At 41.6% G+C, this 17,348-nt stretch overlaps 1 protein-coding gene across 3 annotated transcripts in view; it reads left to right on the top strand.

The window, feature by feature from the left end:
- Positions 1–13,262, top strand: part of MYB (MYB proto-oncogene, transcription factor) — a 33,117-nt gene extending 19,855 nt beyond the window's left edge. For all 3 annotated transcript variants that reach the window (XM_024207657.2, XM_024207648.2, XM_024207665.2), the window contains one exon: positions 11,902–13,262. In XM_024207657.2, coding sequence (XP_024063425.1) covers positions 11,902–12,018 — 117 coding nt within the window. In that variant the 3' untranslated portion in view covers positions 12,019–13,262. The remainder of the gene's footprint in view (positions 1–11,901) is intronic.
- Positions 13,263–17,348: the final 4,086 nt, after the last annotated feature.

Below are 17,348 nucleotides of genomic sequence, written 5' to 3'. Positions count from 1 at the left end.
TTTAATAAATACAGATTAAGAATAGTTTTACAGATAAACAATCTACTTTTGAATTTGCATTAATAGGAATGTTGGTTATTTATTACAGTTCAACAAAGCAGCAAAATCTGCCTTTGATTAATCAGCTCAAACCATGGTGTATAAAGCAGTACATTAAAAGATCATAAGTCTGTCCATGTTTCTACATTTCAAACGTTAATAATATGTTAATGTCAGTAGTAGAACTGTGTGAGAACCAGAATTTCTATTTAGCAGGAAATTCCACAGTTTCTAAATTTGTTTTCTTTCCAAATTGGAATGAAAACAAAGAATTTAGAAATTTCCCACGGAACCAAATTTTTGAAAATTTTTTGCTTTGGCCCAATCGAAACAGTTTGTTTTGAAGCTGAGTTTTAAATATATATATATTTAAATATAAAATAAATTCCTAAGTGAAAATTTGTTTCAAAAAGAAAAAAGTGTTCCATTCCAGCAATTAAATGGAACATTTTCACTGTATCAGAATGCTTCTTTTCCAGATTCTTTTCTAAACCCAATTTCTTCAAAATCCACACATGCCAGTGCAGAGTTTCAATATGAACCAGAGGTTCCCAATTTTTTTTTGCTGCACCCCCCTTCTCCATGGGAGTCACATATAGGCCATCCGGGGAAGAAAGTGACTCACTGAGGGTAGAGGGCAGCTCATGTACAGAGTGGTGGCACGACCCCAACAGGCTTCATCTCTAGAGGTGCCTGTGGCAGCACAGACTGGAGCAGACCAGGGTCCTCACCATCCTTGCCCAGAGCCTCTTGTTCCTGCAGGCTCCAGAGGATTTAAAATATGCGGGGCTGTGGCCTGCCAGGTATCCAGGACAGGACAGGGCAGCAATAGGAAGAGCACACAGGGAGTCAGTCAGTCTGCAGTGGCCAGGAAACTGAGGAAGGGGAGAACAGCAGGCTGCTGCTGGGGCACGGCAGGACTGCGCTTTCTCTTCCCGTCCCCAACCACTGGGAACTTCCTGCCTGCTCCCCCTGCTGCAGACAGCCAGCCACCGCACCTCTGATAACCCCGTCACGCCTTTGGAATTGCATCCCCATCCCCAATTTGACAATCAGCAGTTTAGACAAAAGAGCATTTTCCGGTGAAAAAGCATTCTGTCAAAAAAAAAAAAAATTTCAGCACGCTCTAGTCAATATGTATAAGATCAGGTTGCGTTACTGAGAGTTGTCTAGCTAAATCCCGAACACTTCTATGGAAAAGTAACCCCCCACTGAATTTTAAGGTTCTAGGGTGATATTTTCCAAAATGCCTAAATGAAATAGGAAACCTGCACAACACTTTCAAAAGACCAGCCTGGGAACTTAAATTCATAACTTTGTTGGACACTAAAAATCATGGACTGAATAGAGACACTGGATTTATGGCTTATTACAAAACTCTGTAATCCACTAACCCCTCTTTTTGTCCTATGACTACAGGGGGGTTAATGGGCCACTCTATATTGAATGGTCCCTTAGAATATGTACTAACTACTTATGCTAAACAATCTGTTTGCTCTTGCACTTAGCTGTGAGGCTGTTAGTACCTTTCCCAGACCTGAAGAAGAGTTCTGTGTAGCTTGAAAGCTTGTGTCTGTCACAGCAGAAGTTGGTCCAGTAAAAGATATTACCTCACCCACCTTGTCTCCCTAAATCATAGAATATCAGGGTTGGAAGGGACCTCAGGAGGTCATCTAGTCCAACCCCCTGCTCAAAGCAGGACCAATCCCCAGACAGACTTTTTGCCTCAGATCCCTAAATGGCCCCCACAAGGATTGAACTCACAACCCTGGGTTTAGCAGGCTAATGCTCAAACCACTGTGCTATCCCTCCCCCTATGACACAGGAGCAGAAAGCCCATTGAAAATCAGCACTTGTGCTCCTTAAGAGTTTTTGAAAATCCTTCCCTTAGTGACTTACAAAACATTACTGTCTGGTGAATAGGCTATTTTGATCTTTGGAAATATTAAATCAAATTACATTTCCTATTTTGTCAAAGTAAATTTCTTTATAAACTGTTATTAACCAAGGGCCTCATTCTATTTTTTTCTCCTTCCTCATATCAGTATCTGTGGGGAGTTTTGCTGTGTCCACAGATTTAATATATCAGCCTAACTTTGGCTTAATTTCTGTACAAAATCTTGACATATTTCCTCAAAAATGCTATTGACTTCAGTGGGCAAGAAGGATGCTAAGCAAGTGTTCAGCACCTCTCAGGATTTGACCAAAAGGGCATTTTACCTAAGTAGGGAAGGAATAAAAACTGACTTAATAACTTAGCCTAATATTTAGTAACCGGGAAACTGAAAGAAGAACTAGTAAATAAAAAAAACAAAAACAAGTAGCTGACACAAGACACCTTGGTACAATAGTTCAAAGGTTAAATTCTTCTCCATACTTGACAAAGAGACATTCATTGTTCAACCCAAATACAACATAAAAATGAAGAATGAGGCTACAGGCTGAAATGCTTATCAATTATGACTCATCTTATTTCCCCCCCAGAGGTGAAATACAGCCATTTTATAGTCATGCAGCATCAGGGTTTGACTTTGTGTCTCTCATAACAAATCCAAATTAGCATTAGTGACCTGCAGATAAAGAACAAAAGAACCAAATTCATCCCTGGTGTAACTGTTGACATCAGTGGATTTACATCAGCGATGAATTTGGGCCAGTATTTCTCTCTCAAACTTGTAGGGACAATCTCATCAACTTCATTTCATCCACTACAGGAGGATCCTGTGTATGTAGTAAAAACAGAATGTTTTCGAACAGGTATAAAACAGCTGAAACTCTTTAGTGCATAACTATATTCAGTAAAATATCAGGAGGTAGCCGTGTTAGTCTGTATCCACAAAAATAACAAGGAGTCCATGCATCTGAAGAAGTGGGTTTTTTACCCACGAAAACTTATGCCCAAAGAAATCTGTTAGTCTTTAAGGTGTCACCGGACTCCTTGTTGTTTATATTCAGTAAGCTTTCCCTTACATTGTTCCCCTCCCTGCTCCATTTTCTAAATGTTATCTCCCTAGGTAGGTTTACTAGTAATCATAGAATCGTAGGACTGAAAGGGAAGGTCTTCTAGTCCAGTCCCCTGCACTACCACTTACATTGGCAAAACTTAAGTTGCTCAGGGATGTCAATATTCCACCCCCATGAGTGACATAAATTATGCCTGCATAAGCATTAGTGTGCACAGCACTGTGTCGGCGGGAGAGCATCTCATACCAACCTAACTACTGCCGCTCGTTGGGGGTGGATTAATTATGTCGATGGGAGAGCTCTCTCCCGTCGGCATAGAGCGACTATACGAGTGAACTTACAGCGACGCAGCTGCATCAGTATAGCTGTGCAACTGTAAGCTCTGTAGTGTAGACATAGCCTAAGTATTATCTAGGCCATCCCTGACAGGTGTTTGTCTAATCTGCTCTTTAAAATCTCCAATGATGGAGATTCCACAACTTCCCTAGGCAATTCATTCTAGTGCTTAACTACCCTGACAGTTAGGAAGTTTTTCCTAATGTCCAACCTAAACCTCCGTTGCTGCAATTTAAGCCCATTGCTTCTTGTCCTATCTTCAAGAGGTTAAGGAGAACAATTTTTCTTCCTCCTTGTGACAGCCTTTTATGTACTTGAAAACTATTATCATGTCCCCCCTCAGTCTTCTCTTCTCAAGACTAAACAAACCCAGTTTTTTCAATCTTCCCTCATAGGTCATGTTTTCTAGACCTTTAATCATTTTTGTTGCTCTCCTCTGGACTTTCTCCAATTTGTCTACATCTTTCCTGAAATGTGGCACGCAGAACTGGACACAATACTCCAGATGAGGCCTAATAAGCACAGAGTAGAGCAGAAGAATTACTTCTCGTGTCTTGCTTACAATATTCCTGCTAAAACATCCCAGAATGATGTTTGCTTTTTTTGGAACAGCGTTACACTGTTGACTCATATTTAGCTTGCGATCCACTATGACCCCCAGATCCCTTTCTGAAGTATTTCTTCCTAGGCAGTCATTTCCCATTTTGTATGTGTGCAACTGACTGTTCCTTCCTAAGTGGAGTATTTTGCATTTATCCTTACTGAATTTCATCCTATTTGGAGAAAAGGTCTGAAGTAATTTGTCCAGATCATTTTGAATTTTAATCCTATCCTCCAAAGCATTTGCAACCCTCCCAGCTTGGTATCGTCTGCAAACTTTGTAAGTGTACTCTCTATGCCATTATCTAAATCATTGATGAAGATATTGTAGAGAATCGGACCCAGAACTGATCCCTGCAGGGCCCCACTTGATATGTCCTTCCAGCTTGATTGTGAATCACTAATAACTAGTCTCTGGGAACGGTTTTATGCACGCACTTTGAAGTAGCTGTACCTGAACCTTTACTGCCCAGTCTGTAGCTAGACCCCAGCTCAAATGAACACCTTTGTTTATCCGAACACCCAGTTATCTGAAAGCTTCGGATGTCCCCCAGGCCATTCAGAGTATACTGTGCTTGGGCTTTATATGATTGGTAAATTTCACCCAGAATCCTTTCATGGTCATAATTCAAACAAAACTCCATTTCACTCTAGATGGAGTTTTGCCGAATAAAAGGAGGGAGCTTGGCTGCCGGTGGGTGCAGGACTTCAAGAGATAAGACTTTGGGATAAGTCCTTACCCAGGCAAACTGATTCACGTCAGTGGGATTTTGTCTGAGTAAAGCCTGGCTCTGTAAAGACTTTAGGATTTGGCTGTTCAAGTGTAATACGCATGCTTTTAAAGAACAGTTATATATTCACCCAATAGACTAACATATCCATTAGTCTATCAGATAACAAGAACGATCACAAAATATACAATACCAGGGAAAGAAAATCAAGCTAAATCACAGACTGCACACCCAGTCCTGCAGTCCTCACTCTGGCAAAACACATCACCTCATAGCAGCCATTTTAAAATATAAACTTCTAAAAAAATTGATTTGTTTAGAAATAACAAAAGGAAACTACACGTTGTACAAGCCTTGTATGTTTAAACAGCACATCTTAAACCTTTAGCTCCCATCACTTTCCTCTTTTTAACCACAGACTGACACCCTTCAGTTTGAATTTCCTGACTTTCAATGGTTTATGTCACAATCTTAATTTTCTTTTAAAGAATGAGTTTAATGCAAGTTAAAAACACAGTTACTTCTACTCTGGGGCCTTGTTAGTCTTCTCCAAGGGTCATTGTTATGAGTTTACAGGATCTTTAATTTTCTCCTTTTTCATTTTGTGGAGTTTCTTTCAGCACATTGAAGTTAGGCTAGAAAGCGAAACACATACACATGAGACAGCATATACAGCTTGCAGCAGAGGTCTTTGTGGAGAACCTGCTGGTGACTGGCTTTCTGGAGATATTGGGATCATAAGGCCATATGTTTCCCTCTGTTCCCAGAGTGAAGCAGGGGATCAGAACAGCCCTAATCCCGCTAGAAGAGTTGAAGTTTGTGTGGAAGGGAAATGTGGCCATGATATAGTATGTTTTCTGCTAGTTGGGTAGCCCCCTCTCTCTGTTCTAGACTGATACAAAGGCGACCTTGCTTCCTTCAGTTGTGCAAAGCAGACGAGGTCAGAAGTCAGGGGACAATCAGTCTGTGCAACAGTGTTCTCTCTGGGCAGCAGAACTTAGATGCCAAATGCATCAGAGGTGATTGCTGCCTTAAAAAGCTGTGGTTCCTTCAAACAGTTTTCATAGACCACAGAAGGGTTACAGGCACATGGCAGCAGAGAGGCCATTGCAGCATTATGAGCTAAGCTTTGAATTAAAAGAATGTAATCTAAAGGGGGAAGAAAAATCTAAAGGGAAAATCCTGAAGTCTTTACTTGGGGACAAAATCTGACAGGTGCTCAGTGTTTGTCCCATTATCCTTACCCAGGAAAACTCTCATTGGTTCCAAATGTGAATTTTGCCTGAAACGGGATTCCAGGTTTTGGCCCTATCACCACCAAATACTTGTTCCTAACATTGATATAATCAGCATAATAATAAAAGCCAAAGGGCCTTGACATTTTATTTTATTCAGCAAGAGTGGGCTACATATCTGTACAACTGGAAGAACACCAAGTTGGGGAGGGGATTGCTCAGTGCCCCAGTAAGAACCAGTGTCTACACTGCAGTTAAAAATCTGTGGCTGACTCATGTCAGCTGACTTGGCCATGCCGGGCTTTGGCTGTGGGGCTGTAAAACAGCGGTGTAGATGTTCAGGCTCAGGCTGCAGCCCGTAGGGTCCCAGAGTCCAGGCTTCACCCAGAGCCCAAATGTCCACAGCTCAATTTTATAGCCCCGCAAGCCTAATTCAACTGACACGGTTCAGCCACAGGTGTTTACTTGCAGTGTAGACATATCCTTAGTGCTATTTTATTGCTGCTACTTAAGCAAATTAGAACTGATTATTCCCTAAGCAAATGAAGTAGAATTGGTTTACAGTAGCTTGACATCCACATTAATCTTCACATGGAACTGATAAATAGCTAGTGAAAAAACATGCCTTGGTTCCAAATACTGATGAAATAGGAAAGCTTAAGGTTATATTTGATGGGTATTATGTTCTGTTAGGGAAATGTCTTATTGTATTAATGTTTTATTATGGCATCTATTCTGCTGTTACTATTAAGTAAGGAGCTCTGCATTTCTACTGTAACCCCACTTCTAACGGAATGCTGTAACTCAGCCATAGGCGCCGACGTCCCCTCTCCCAGTGGGTGCTCAACCCCACCCACCCCTGGCCCCGCCTTTGCCCTGCCTCTTCTTGCCCCTGCACCACCCTTGCCCTGCCCCCATTCCACCCCTTCCCCAAAGTCCCCGCCCCCATTCCACCCCCTTCCCCCAAGTGCCCACCCCGCCTCTTCTCCGCCTCCTCCCCTGAGCGTGCCACGTCCCCACTTCTCCCCCTCCTTTCCGGAAAGTCCTAAGTGCTGCCAAATGGCTGTTAGGCGGCAGGGGGGCGGGAAGCGCTGGGAGGGATGGAGGGAGGGGGAAGGAGCGGGGACTCGGCACACTCGGGGAGGGGGGAGAAGGAGGTGAGAAGGAGAGAGCTTGGCTGCTGGTGGGTGCAGAGCACCCACTAATTTTTCCCCGTGGGTGCTCCAGCCCTGGAGCACCCACGGAGTCGGCGCCTATGAAGTCAGCCATAAAATATCAGTATAGGTTGCAATTGGTCTCAGTACCCCACATACTCTTTAAGTAAAGAAGGAGAGTAAAACACTCTCAGTAGTCTCACCCCTAAGAATGTCTCTGACAATTTCTTTAATGTCAGAACAACTGGGCCAAATGCTGCTCAGATACACCTGTGCAAATTTAGAGGAACATCAATAACTTCAGTGAAGCGATTGCAGATTTTCACTGGCCTAACTGAGATCAGAATCTAGTCCAGGGAGTTTTAAATATATCTTCCAATACGTGTCTTTGCCCAAAGATTTTTATTATATTTCCATCAGTGTAGTAGCTCTGTCTTACGTGACTACAGAAGTGCTTGTTGTGAGTACTATTCTCAGCAGGTATAGTGTGGTAATGCTGAAAGAAGGTGTTAAAAATATACAGACAGCATAATATAAGGCAATTCATACTCTGGGTGCAGAAAGGCTAGTCCTGTCAGAAAAGCACCTTTGCACAGCCTTGTCTTGCCTTACTGTTCTGTTTTCTTCAAAGGATCCAAGTTTTTATTTAAAGTGCTTTAACTGGATATCCCAGTTAAAGCTTTAACAGTTTGTTTACAGTTCACTTCTGCCTGGGGCAGCTGAAGGCACGTTACAGGATAAGTGAGATAATTCTTCTGCCAAGAGAAGGATGTGCTGGTAGGATTACTGATGCAAAAAATGAACCAAGGAGAATGACATGGCTAGAATTGTATGGGAACTCACAGTAGCATACATATTCTGTTTTTTTCCATTATTCTAATTTAAAGAGGGAAAAAACTGTCAGTGAAAGAATAAAAATACTACTACAGAAATATTGGTAACAGAAGACTGAAAGAATTCTTCCCCATATGCAGACTTAAAGGCTGATCCAAAGCCCATTAGACTTCAGTGGGCTTTGGATCATGCCTTAAAGCTTCTAATTATGGGCCCAATCTTTTAGTCATTGTGCAGCAAAACTCCTATTGACGTCAACAGTTTTGCATATGTAAGGCACTGTTAAGTGAGTTCCGAAACAGGGAAGATAATGAGGGCTCTCTAAACGGTGTATTTTAGTGTCTGGTTCTGACCTGTTTCCTTTATGTCTCTAGCCTTCTGCTCAACACCCGTCCCTTTCTTTTAATCTTTTGATGTGAATATTAGGGTCTGCTTTCTGCACTCATGTTGAAATTCTCTTGCAACTGAGCCCTGTTGACACTTTTGTTGATCTGGTGGCATGGAAAGAGCCGTTCATTGTGCTTCTCAGCCTCCAATTTGCTTTTCCCTCTTTACAAAATGGCTTCTTGGACTTTTGTCTTCACATTCGGAAATATGCTCTGCCTGGGTTGTGAGACCTAGCGATCTGTGCCAAGAGTGGAAGTAGAGTTGCTCGAGTTCAGATGACTTTAACACATGCCTCCAGAAGTGAGCTGCAAGGCTGGCAGAGCAAAGGCATTGTGCTTTGTTAGGGGCTTGTTCTAACATTCTTAAAACATTATCTGAATAGCAAACCACAAGAGTGAAAACTTTAATAGAAATCACACTGGTACTTTGGTCCAAATTCTGTGGTCCTTATTCAAACAAAACTCATACTGACTTAAATTGGACTAAAGAATTTGGCTCTTCACTTGTACTCTGTGTGTGTGAAATTAATGAAGTCTAAATTTCTAGTACAGGTAGAAAACATATTAGAAGCCAAACTCTACCATCATGTCTATAGAGCAGAGCTCATATAAGTCACTTTAAACTGAAGCATATTGTGGATCCATTGAATTCTCCTATACCCCTCATAATATTTTGTGCCTGATCCAACTCTTCTTCCTCATTGTAGCATGGGAGACAACAGACACCAAAAGTAGGGCTTGGTACTGTTTCATTGGATTCTTCCATCTTGACACTCACTTAAATGAAGGCCAGTGTGGTGAAAATGTTATTTAATGCCTTTAAGTGGAATAACAGACATGTAGCAGCCTGCTGAGATATGGAGATGGCAGGATACATGCTTTTTTAACACATACATCTATTAATGCAAAGAGCCCACTGTAAATACCTGACACTCAATAATAGTTTATGAAATTGGGACACTCTGCATGATTTTAGTTCCATTTTTTAAAAATTGTCAGCTTGTGACAGATGGAATCTCGCTGCCATATGTTTTCAGCTATTTAAAGGAAGGCTGAACCGACTTTTGTAGACCAGCACATTGAAACTTCAGAAGCTCATAAGGAAAAGGGACACATACTTTTGTCATTTAAAACATCAGACTTCTGGAATGACCAAACAGGGGAAAGTTTTCTTTCAACTGTTTACTAGAGACCAAATTCGACCCTGTAGTAAAATCAGTGGTGTTACACCAAAGATTAATTTGACCCTTTTGTGAGAGAATCCAGAAATGTGAGGGGTAAAAATTTCACAAGCACCGAAGTCACTTAGGCTAGGTCTACACTGGGGGGGGAATCGATTTAAGATACGCAAATTCAGCTATGCGACTAGCATAGCTGAATTCGATGTATCCGAGCCGACTTACCCCGCTGTGAGGACGGCGGCAAATCGACCGCTGCGGCTCCCCCGTCGACGGCGCTTACTCCTACCTGGGCTGGTGGAGTACGTGCGTCGATTCGGGGATCGATTGTTGCGTCCTGACGAGACGCGATAATTTGATCCCCGAGAGATTGATTTCTACCCGCCGATCCAGGCGGGTAGTGAAGACAAGCCCTTAGGTGCCTAAATCCCATTGAAAGTCAATATAACTTAAGCTTCTAAATGACTTAGGTGCTTTTGAAAATTGTACACTGGAAGCTGTTTACCTAAAACATATGAGGAAGTTGCAGCATTTTGTGGCATGTCAAATGCATGTCTGTGAAGTGAAAAGTATGTCACACCTGCTTTTTGGCTGTGGTATGTAATCTAGACAGAGTCATACCACAAGGTGTATGACAAGATGAGGTTGGGTCAAACTAGGTGTATAACATGTATCTCTTCACATATACATGCAGAGCCTAATGATTTCATGCCTGACCTAGCACTCCTTTTCGGGACTTTACTGGAAGTCAGTGGGAGTTTTGCATGCAAAAAGACTGTAGGATCAGACCCAACATTTGGAATCTAAAAATAAATGGGCAAAGGCAAAAAATAAATTAAAAAAGAAAAATCCAGATATAAAGAAAACAACTCTAATATGATGTGTGCCAGCCTTCACCCGGATCACACTGCTTATGTGTTGTATCCCTATCCCTCCACTGGTCATTTATTCTCTCCCTTTCGGATTGTAAGCCCTTTTGGGCAAGGAGTATGTCTGCCTATGTGTTTGTACAGCACTCTGCACAGCAAGGTTTTTATTGTGGATATTTGTTAAATGTTATCTAGGATAACACATTTATGTAATCTTTCAAATTATATACTGGGTTCCATGGCTTTCCTCATCAAACCTAAATGTGTCTCAAATAACATTGTTCCCAGTTAGGATGATATTCAGGTTAGAGACTAACTAAGGAGCCTATTATGTCTTCAGTAGGCCAAAACAAGTACCTTAAACAGCACATGCTTTAAGCTAGAGTCCTAGAATTAGGGCAGATAATGACCATGTAATTGAGCTCTGTGGATCTTGAAATGTACAAGATGCTGCATGTTGCAGGCAAAGGAGGATTCGCGTTTGTTTCTGCTGATTTGGCCACACTTTTAGATCTTCAGGCAATCAGGAGATCCACCAACTTCTTGTCAACAACAGGACAATTTCCCTCTTAGCAAACAATTTTGAATCAAGTAATTATGTTTAGATGTTTGGAACACGTGGAAATTTGTATGGCTAGCACTGCCTAATAATGCAGTTGTGTGTTTAGATGGTAAATTGCCCTGGCAAAAGTGTTAGTTTGAACAACAAAAATAGATCAGAGGAAAAATGTGTGTGTTAGTAAATTCCAGGAGCTGAAATTCCTACACTTCTTATGGCTCAAGGCAATGAAAAACATTTCACCCGTATAGTGAGTAAACAAACACATTGTGCGCAGCCCTCACACTGGATATGTTTATCTCAGTGTAACACTGTACTGAATAGTCTCCAATACCTGTAAATAATCCAAAAACTGAAATGTTTTAAATTATAATTAGCATGTTATTTCTGTTGAAAGCCAGTTCTCCCCCTCCTCCTTTTTGCTAAAGTGGATCTACGACTGGGTATGTGCTAATCACTACACATTGGTAAAAGTGGCTAAGAAGGTTGAACTATGTGTTAGCTGCTGTCATGATCATCAAATCTGGTTGAGGGGTGCAGAGGCAGGTAGAATCTATGTTTATAGAATAAAAATCCAGCAGGAATTTACAGGCATCCGTAGTTTTTAATCTGTCAGAACTATTTTTAACCTGCAAAGAACTTCTCTAGTTAGGCCTTTACTAGAAAGGCAAGAGAAGGGAACTCTCTGAAGATACTCTTGTACGGAGGAAGGATAGCCTTCTAAGTCTCAGGAGATTTGAGTTCCATTCCCTGCTCTACCTGTTTGATAATAAATCATTTAATCTCTTTCTCTGCCTCAGTTACCCATCTGTAAAATGGAATAATATTTCCTTTGTATATCTTGTCTAGTTAGATGTTAAATTCTTCAGGGCAGGGGACTGTCTCCTAGTATGTTTGCATAGTGTCTAGCACCCCTGGGGTCTGATCTGAGTTGGAGCCTGGAGATGCTACCATAATACAAAAAATAAATAATATTCTACCAGACCCTAACTTCTCTCCTTGTTTTTAAAATTTAGCATCTGAGCAATGCCTGGGAATCAGCATCCTGTGGGAAGATAGAGGATCAGATGATCCTTACCGAGCAGGCACGCAAATACATGAATGCATTTTCAGCCCGGACTCTGGTCATGTAAAAGGTCTACAGACAAGCATTATGGTTTTCAAAACACTTCAAGTTGACCTGGAATTCACCATTCCTCTACATGAAAACTTTTCACGAATGGGAGAAGAACATATTTTTGTTGTGGTACAACAGTTGGGAGCAGCACAAAGTGCATTTAGTCACTGAGCATATTCTTGTTGGATTTCACCCAACTTAAAAGGATTTTTTTTTAAATAAATGACACTTGCCTAAATTATTAGGTATTGAATTTTAATCAATTAATTATTATCTTAATGCAGACTTTTAAAAATCAAATGATTTTTTTGTACTTTTTCAGATCAAGCAGACATAATACACCAGTATTGTTATTTCAGTGATGAAACGTGTGGGGTTTTTATAAAGAGCGGGTACTCAGTTTTATTGTAAATCACTGAACAAAATGCATTGGTATAAAATACTGCAATAAAAAAGCATTACTACAAACGCTAGTAGGGAAAACAAAGGGGGAAAACTGATCAAGATTGTGAATGCTCAAAAATCCATACCGTTTGAAGTACTATTTGATTTTGTTATGGTTCTAGACCACTTATACATTGTGTGTTTCTGTTTTGGGGGGATTTTTATTAGCTTGCTTTAAAAATTATTACTGTATGAAACATAGATTTATGAGAACAAATTATATTTTTATTCAGTAATTTAATTTTGTAAATGCCAAATGGATACTGTGTTTTGCTGCTATGGACTTTAGCATGTAGACGTGCTGCTAGTGTAAAAGGGGCAGTAGAGCTTTATATGGAAAGAAAACAAACTTTGGTGTTAGCTAATTGACTATGCACTAGCATTTCAGACCTTTTTATTTTATTTTTTTATATATTTACTTACCCTCCCCCCCCCCCCTTTTTATAAGCAATACTTTTGAACACTGTTCCTGGGAGATTTCTTTTTTATTTTTTGTCTGGTTCTGTTTTGTTTCTCATTGGTAAGAGCATGCATTGCACCTTCATATGTTTGGGAGAACGCTGTCTTGTTCATGTCGTCTGTTTCGTTCCATGTTTAGCCTAATTGTTCCCTAACTTGGGTTTCACGTACTGAATCAGGTTCTTAGAAATGTATGGTTCTATATACTGCCGTACCAAACCTCTACCGATATGGCAAGGACACTGATTTTTTTTGTTTTTAATAAGACTCTGACTTCGCTGCCTTAATAGCATTTGGTGCAGCTTCCTCTGCACTTAATTTTTGATATGACAATGTACTTACTGCCTTGTAGATAAATAAAGTGTGTCCTTTTTTTACTTAAATTCGCTTAGTCTCTGAAACTTGCTCATATTAAACATTATTGTCAGAAATAATATTGCCACCATCAAGTCAACGGGACTTTTTCCATTGAGGCCAATGGGACAATTAGATGAGTAAGCATATTCTTAGTAGCATTCTAAGAGTATGACTTTGTTCTAGGGTGACCAGATAGCAAGTGTGAAAAATTGGGACAGAGGTGGGGGGGTAATAGGAGTCTATATAGGAAAAAGCCCCAAATATCGGGACTGTCCCTATAAAATCGGGCCATCTGGTCACCCTACTTTGTTCAGACCTAAAAGGCCTCATCCTGGTGCACAGTCAACACGCTCAACTCTTAGTGACCTTTATGGGAGTCAAGGGTGCTCAGCTTACAGCAGATTCAGGCCTGAAAGCTACAGCCACACCAAAAAAGATTAATCTTGGCAACTGAGGGGCTAGCAACAGCTTCTATGCAAAACTGGTGCTCTGCTGGGATATTGACCAGTTTGTGTGTCCTCCCGTTTGAGATTGGCATACCAGATGCAATAAAAGCAATATATCCTGGATGCATATACTGCAGCAGGACGTCCATGTGTACTTTTTACACGGCTCAACAAACCAGAGATCAAAATCTAACCCAAAACTCCTAGTGAGTTTCATGGATAAGTGACCAGGCCTGTAAGGCCAGATCCAGGAAAGTGCAGAGGAGAATCATCCTCCCTAGATTTAGCTGGAAAATGAGGGCACTCTGCACCTTGCTCTATCAGCTTTTCAATAAATGCTATCATACAAGTTACTATTAAACCGATTGTTCATCTTACTTAACTGTTTCAGAACACCAGGCGCGAAAATTCAAGTTGATGCAGGCATTCCAGAGATACGCTGGTGTAAATGGGAGCAGAATTTGGCTCCATCTGAGAGACAATTTAACATAATTTGAGACCCAACCTACTAAGTCTCTAAGAACCAGGGATAAGATCCACACCCTGACTCCAGCCCCTTTACTCAAGGTAAAAGGACTGGAGCAGTGTAAAGGAGCCCTTAGAGCCTCATATCCCCCTGGGGGAGGATTCTCCCAGTACAGGCACTGGGGTAGATAGCCATAAGGTTGCCATTCAAGGATGCCCCTTGCAAGCCTTGGGACATGCGTGTGCTGGGGCGGGAGGGGTATGGCAGGGTAGGCTCCTGACACCAGTGCTGCAGAGGTTGCAGGGAATGCTGCAGCCCATAGGGCAGCCCGGCGAGACTTCTCATAATTTAGACAGGTTCCCCAGGGCAGCCTAAGTTCCTTTGGGGGCCCCTCCAGTCCCCAAAGCAGCCCACTATAATAAAGGGTCAAAAGATGGCTTGAAGTGACCTTAGCTGCCTTCTTTCTGTGCTGTGACTAAGATGTGCTGCACAGTGTCTCGCCCAGGTCATGTGGTGCACCTCCAGAGGCACAGTCCAGGGAAAGGAGAGGACAAATGTGGCTTTACAGCCCCCTTTGCAGAGCCTGCATTCTTGGGTGCTTTTGGCCCCTGGTGTAAGTAGGAGCAGCCACAGGCCAGCGTAGGGCTGCTTATGTCTGTCTTACGCTGCCCACACACTGGGGGAATTGCTCATTCTCCTGCGGCTTATTTACTGTCTTTGTAGTCTGCTAGAGAGGGGGATAGCACCAACCCCCTGCCGTAGATTCGGAGGCATGAAATTGTATACACAAAATGAGAGAGGGGGCTGCAGGATTTCATGCAGTAAAGCTAAAACAACCTCAAACTTATGCTAGGTCTCTCATTTCACTGAGAAGCCTACCCCTGGCCGTGAAGGTCTGCAGTCCTAACTGCAAAGCACTGCTGGTTTTTGAGAGCACGTTACTGTAACCATCTAGCCAGGGTTTAGCTAAATGGAGAATCTGGAGGTTTGCTCTGGAAATACCCAGTATTGGAACATTCTTCTTTTTGCAAAGGACTAATCGCCCTAACATGGCATGCAAAAATCCTTTTAATTGGTGCCTTATTTATGATGACATTTATATCTAATATGTAGGAAAACTCTTCCTTTTTCTTTTCATTCCTTTTATTGAAAATGCAAAACACCCAGCAGATTAAGCCTGATTTGCATAGAATTCTGCATGCATGTGGATCTTGGAGTGAACAAGGGAACAGGCTTTGTTTGAATGCTGTGGCCCACATATTTGATTATTTATTTTTTCCTACCAATTTTCACTGTGCTTGCTTTGCAAAATAAGGGTTAAATCCTGCTTGCTGTGCTCACCTGAACAGTTCCCTTGGGTCAAGTTCTGCTCAAAGGGTAAAATACACCCCTTTGTAGAGGCTCAACATAAGTCCTATGCATTAGTTAAGCATCATTCAAACCCTCTCTTGAGGATGTAAGTAGTCTTGGCAAGAGGTAATTGGCTTTGTGCCAGTTCAGCTTCTGCACATGGGTGAATTTATCCCAGACTGTTGGAAATATGGAGTCACTCCAGCAAAGTCAGTAGTGTATGTGAAAGTAGAATTTGGCCCACTGAGGCTCAATCAAGTTATTCTGCATTTCTATTTAACAGAGAGCAGAATTTGGCTCAAACATCTATGAACCGTTTCACAGCCCTGCCATTATAGGTTCATAACGTCACCAGTGTGAAGGCTTTTGAATTTTGCAAAGAATTATATAGATGTATATTATTTAAGCAGGTGGCCTAATTTCAAGATGTTATTTTGTCTCAGGTAGAAGGGGTTTTTTATTTTAAAAAGAGGCAGAGGAGCAGTGAAACAGTAACCGAAAATACCAGCGCATGAAGCAGTTTTCCAGCTGGCGTTGCAATTTTCTAACTTTCCTCAGTGCATTGTTCCACAATAGTGCATTTTCTGTGCAAGAGGTTCCAGGTTCAAATCCTGGACAAGACTCAACGTTGTGAGAGTTACCATCTTGGACAGCGGATCTCCAGAACTAAAAAGTATAAGTCTGTACAGCTTGAGCTATAGAGCCGCTCTCTCCTAGCTAGTGGCTGTAACAGATTCACATCTGCAGTGGATCAGACACCGCAGGAGACCCATAATACAAACTGACCACTGGGTGGGTTACATCTTGCTACAAAAAGCTGGAAGAAAAATATTTCCCAGGTATTCATTATTTTTACCCTCACTCTCTTGGTCCTATGTACTCTCCCTAGTCATCCTTTTGGCATTGCTCCTTCACCCTGGCAGGCCAGGCAAGTTGTTGACTCTAGAGCAGTGGTGTTCAACCTTTTTTTTTTCATTTGTGGACCCCTAAAATTTTTTGAATGAAAGTACAGACCTCTTTGGAAATCTTAGACACAGTCTGCGGCCCCCCACGGGTCCGTGGACCACAGGTTGAAAACCACTGCTCTGGAGCAAACCACAACCCCACATTGTCAATCATTTAAGCCATTTAAGTTCATCCACCTTTTCTACCTTCCCCTTCTGCCAGATTAAATTCTGTATCTAAATCATTCCCCTATGCAGGGGGCAGAGGAGGAAGGATTTAGTTTATACAGTAAAGAAGAAAGAAAACGTAAATACTATTAAAAGGTTGCGGCTTGGGAAACAATCAATTACCAATTAGGAATTAAGGAAAGTAAGTATTATGGTTTTTAAACACTGTTCTGCATCCTGCTTGGCTGCTTTTCCATTATTATGGGAGGAGTCAATCTGTTGAACAGACAAGCATTGCCAAGAATCAGCGTGTCTGACGTATGCTTTTAGCTGAGCAGCCAAGGAGAGGCAGCCTGGCCAAATCTTTCAATCCCTAGGACTCGTGTCTTAATTCAAATAAAATTGGTCATTCCTAACTGACTGGAGTTATTGTTGGCCTCTTTCTTCCGGACTTGACACAGGCATCTAGGCAGTTTTCACTGCAGTCACTGGTGCCAGTGTGAACTCACAACCTTCTTTTCCTGCCAGAAAGGAACAGCTAGAACTTTTCCTTTGGATGACTGCTGAGTTTTAAATGAGTGAAGATATATCATCCAGAGCCAAATTCTGCCCTCAGAAATGCAGGCACATCAACAGGGCTGGTTATACAATTCAAACTTAGCAATTTATTCAACACATTTGATGCTTTTTATTCATGAATTGTCTGCAATCA

This window comes from Terrapene carolina, unplaced genomic scaffold (genome assembly GCF_002925995.2).
Source record: "Terrapene carolina triunguis isolate 2854851 unplaced genomic scaffold, T_m_triunguis-2.0 Scaffold85, whole genome shotgun sequence".
In the NCBI taxonomy this organism is placed as follows: Eukaryota; Metazoa; Chordata; order Testudines; family Emydidae; genus Terrapene; species Terrapene triunguis.
The sequence above is the reverse complement of the archived record's forward strand: the minus strand, read 5'-3'. Positions and strand labels throughout refer to the sequence as shown.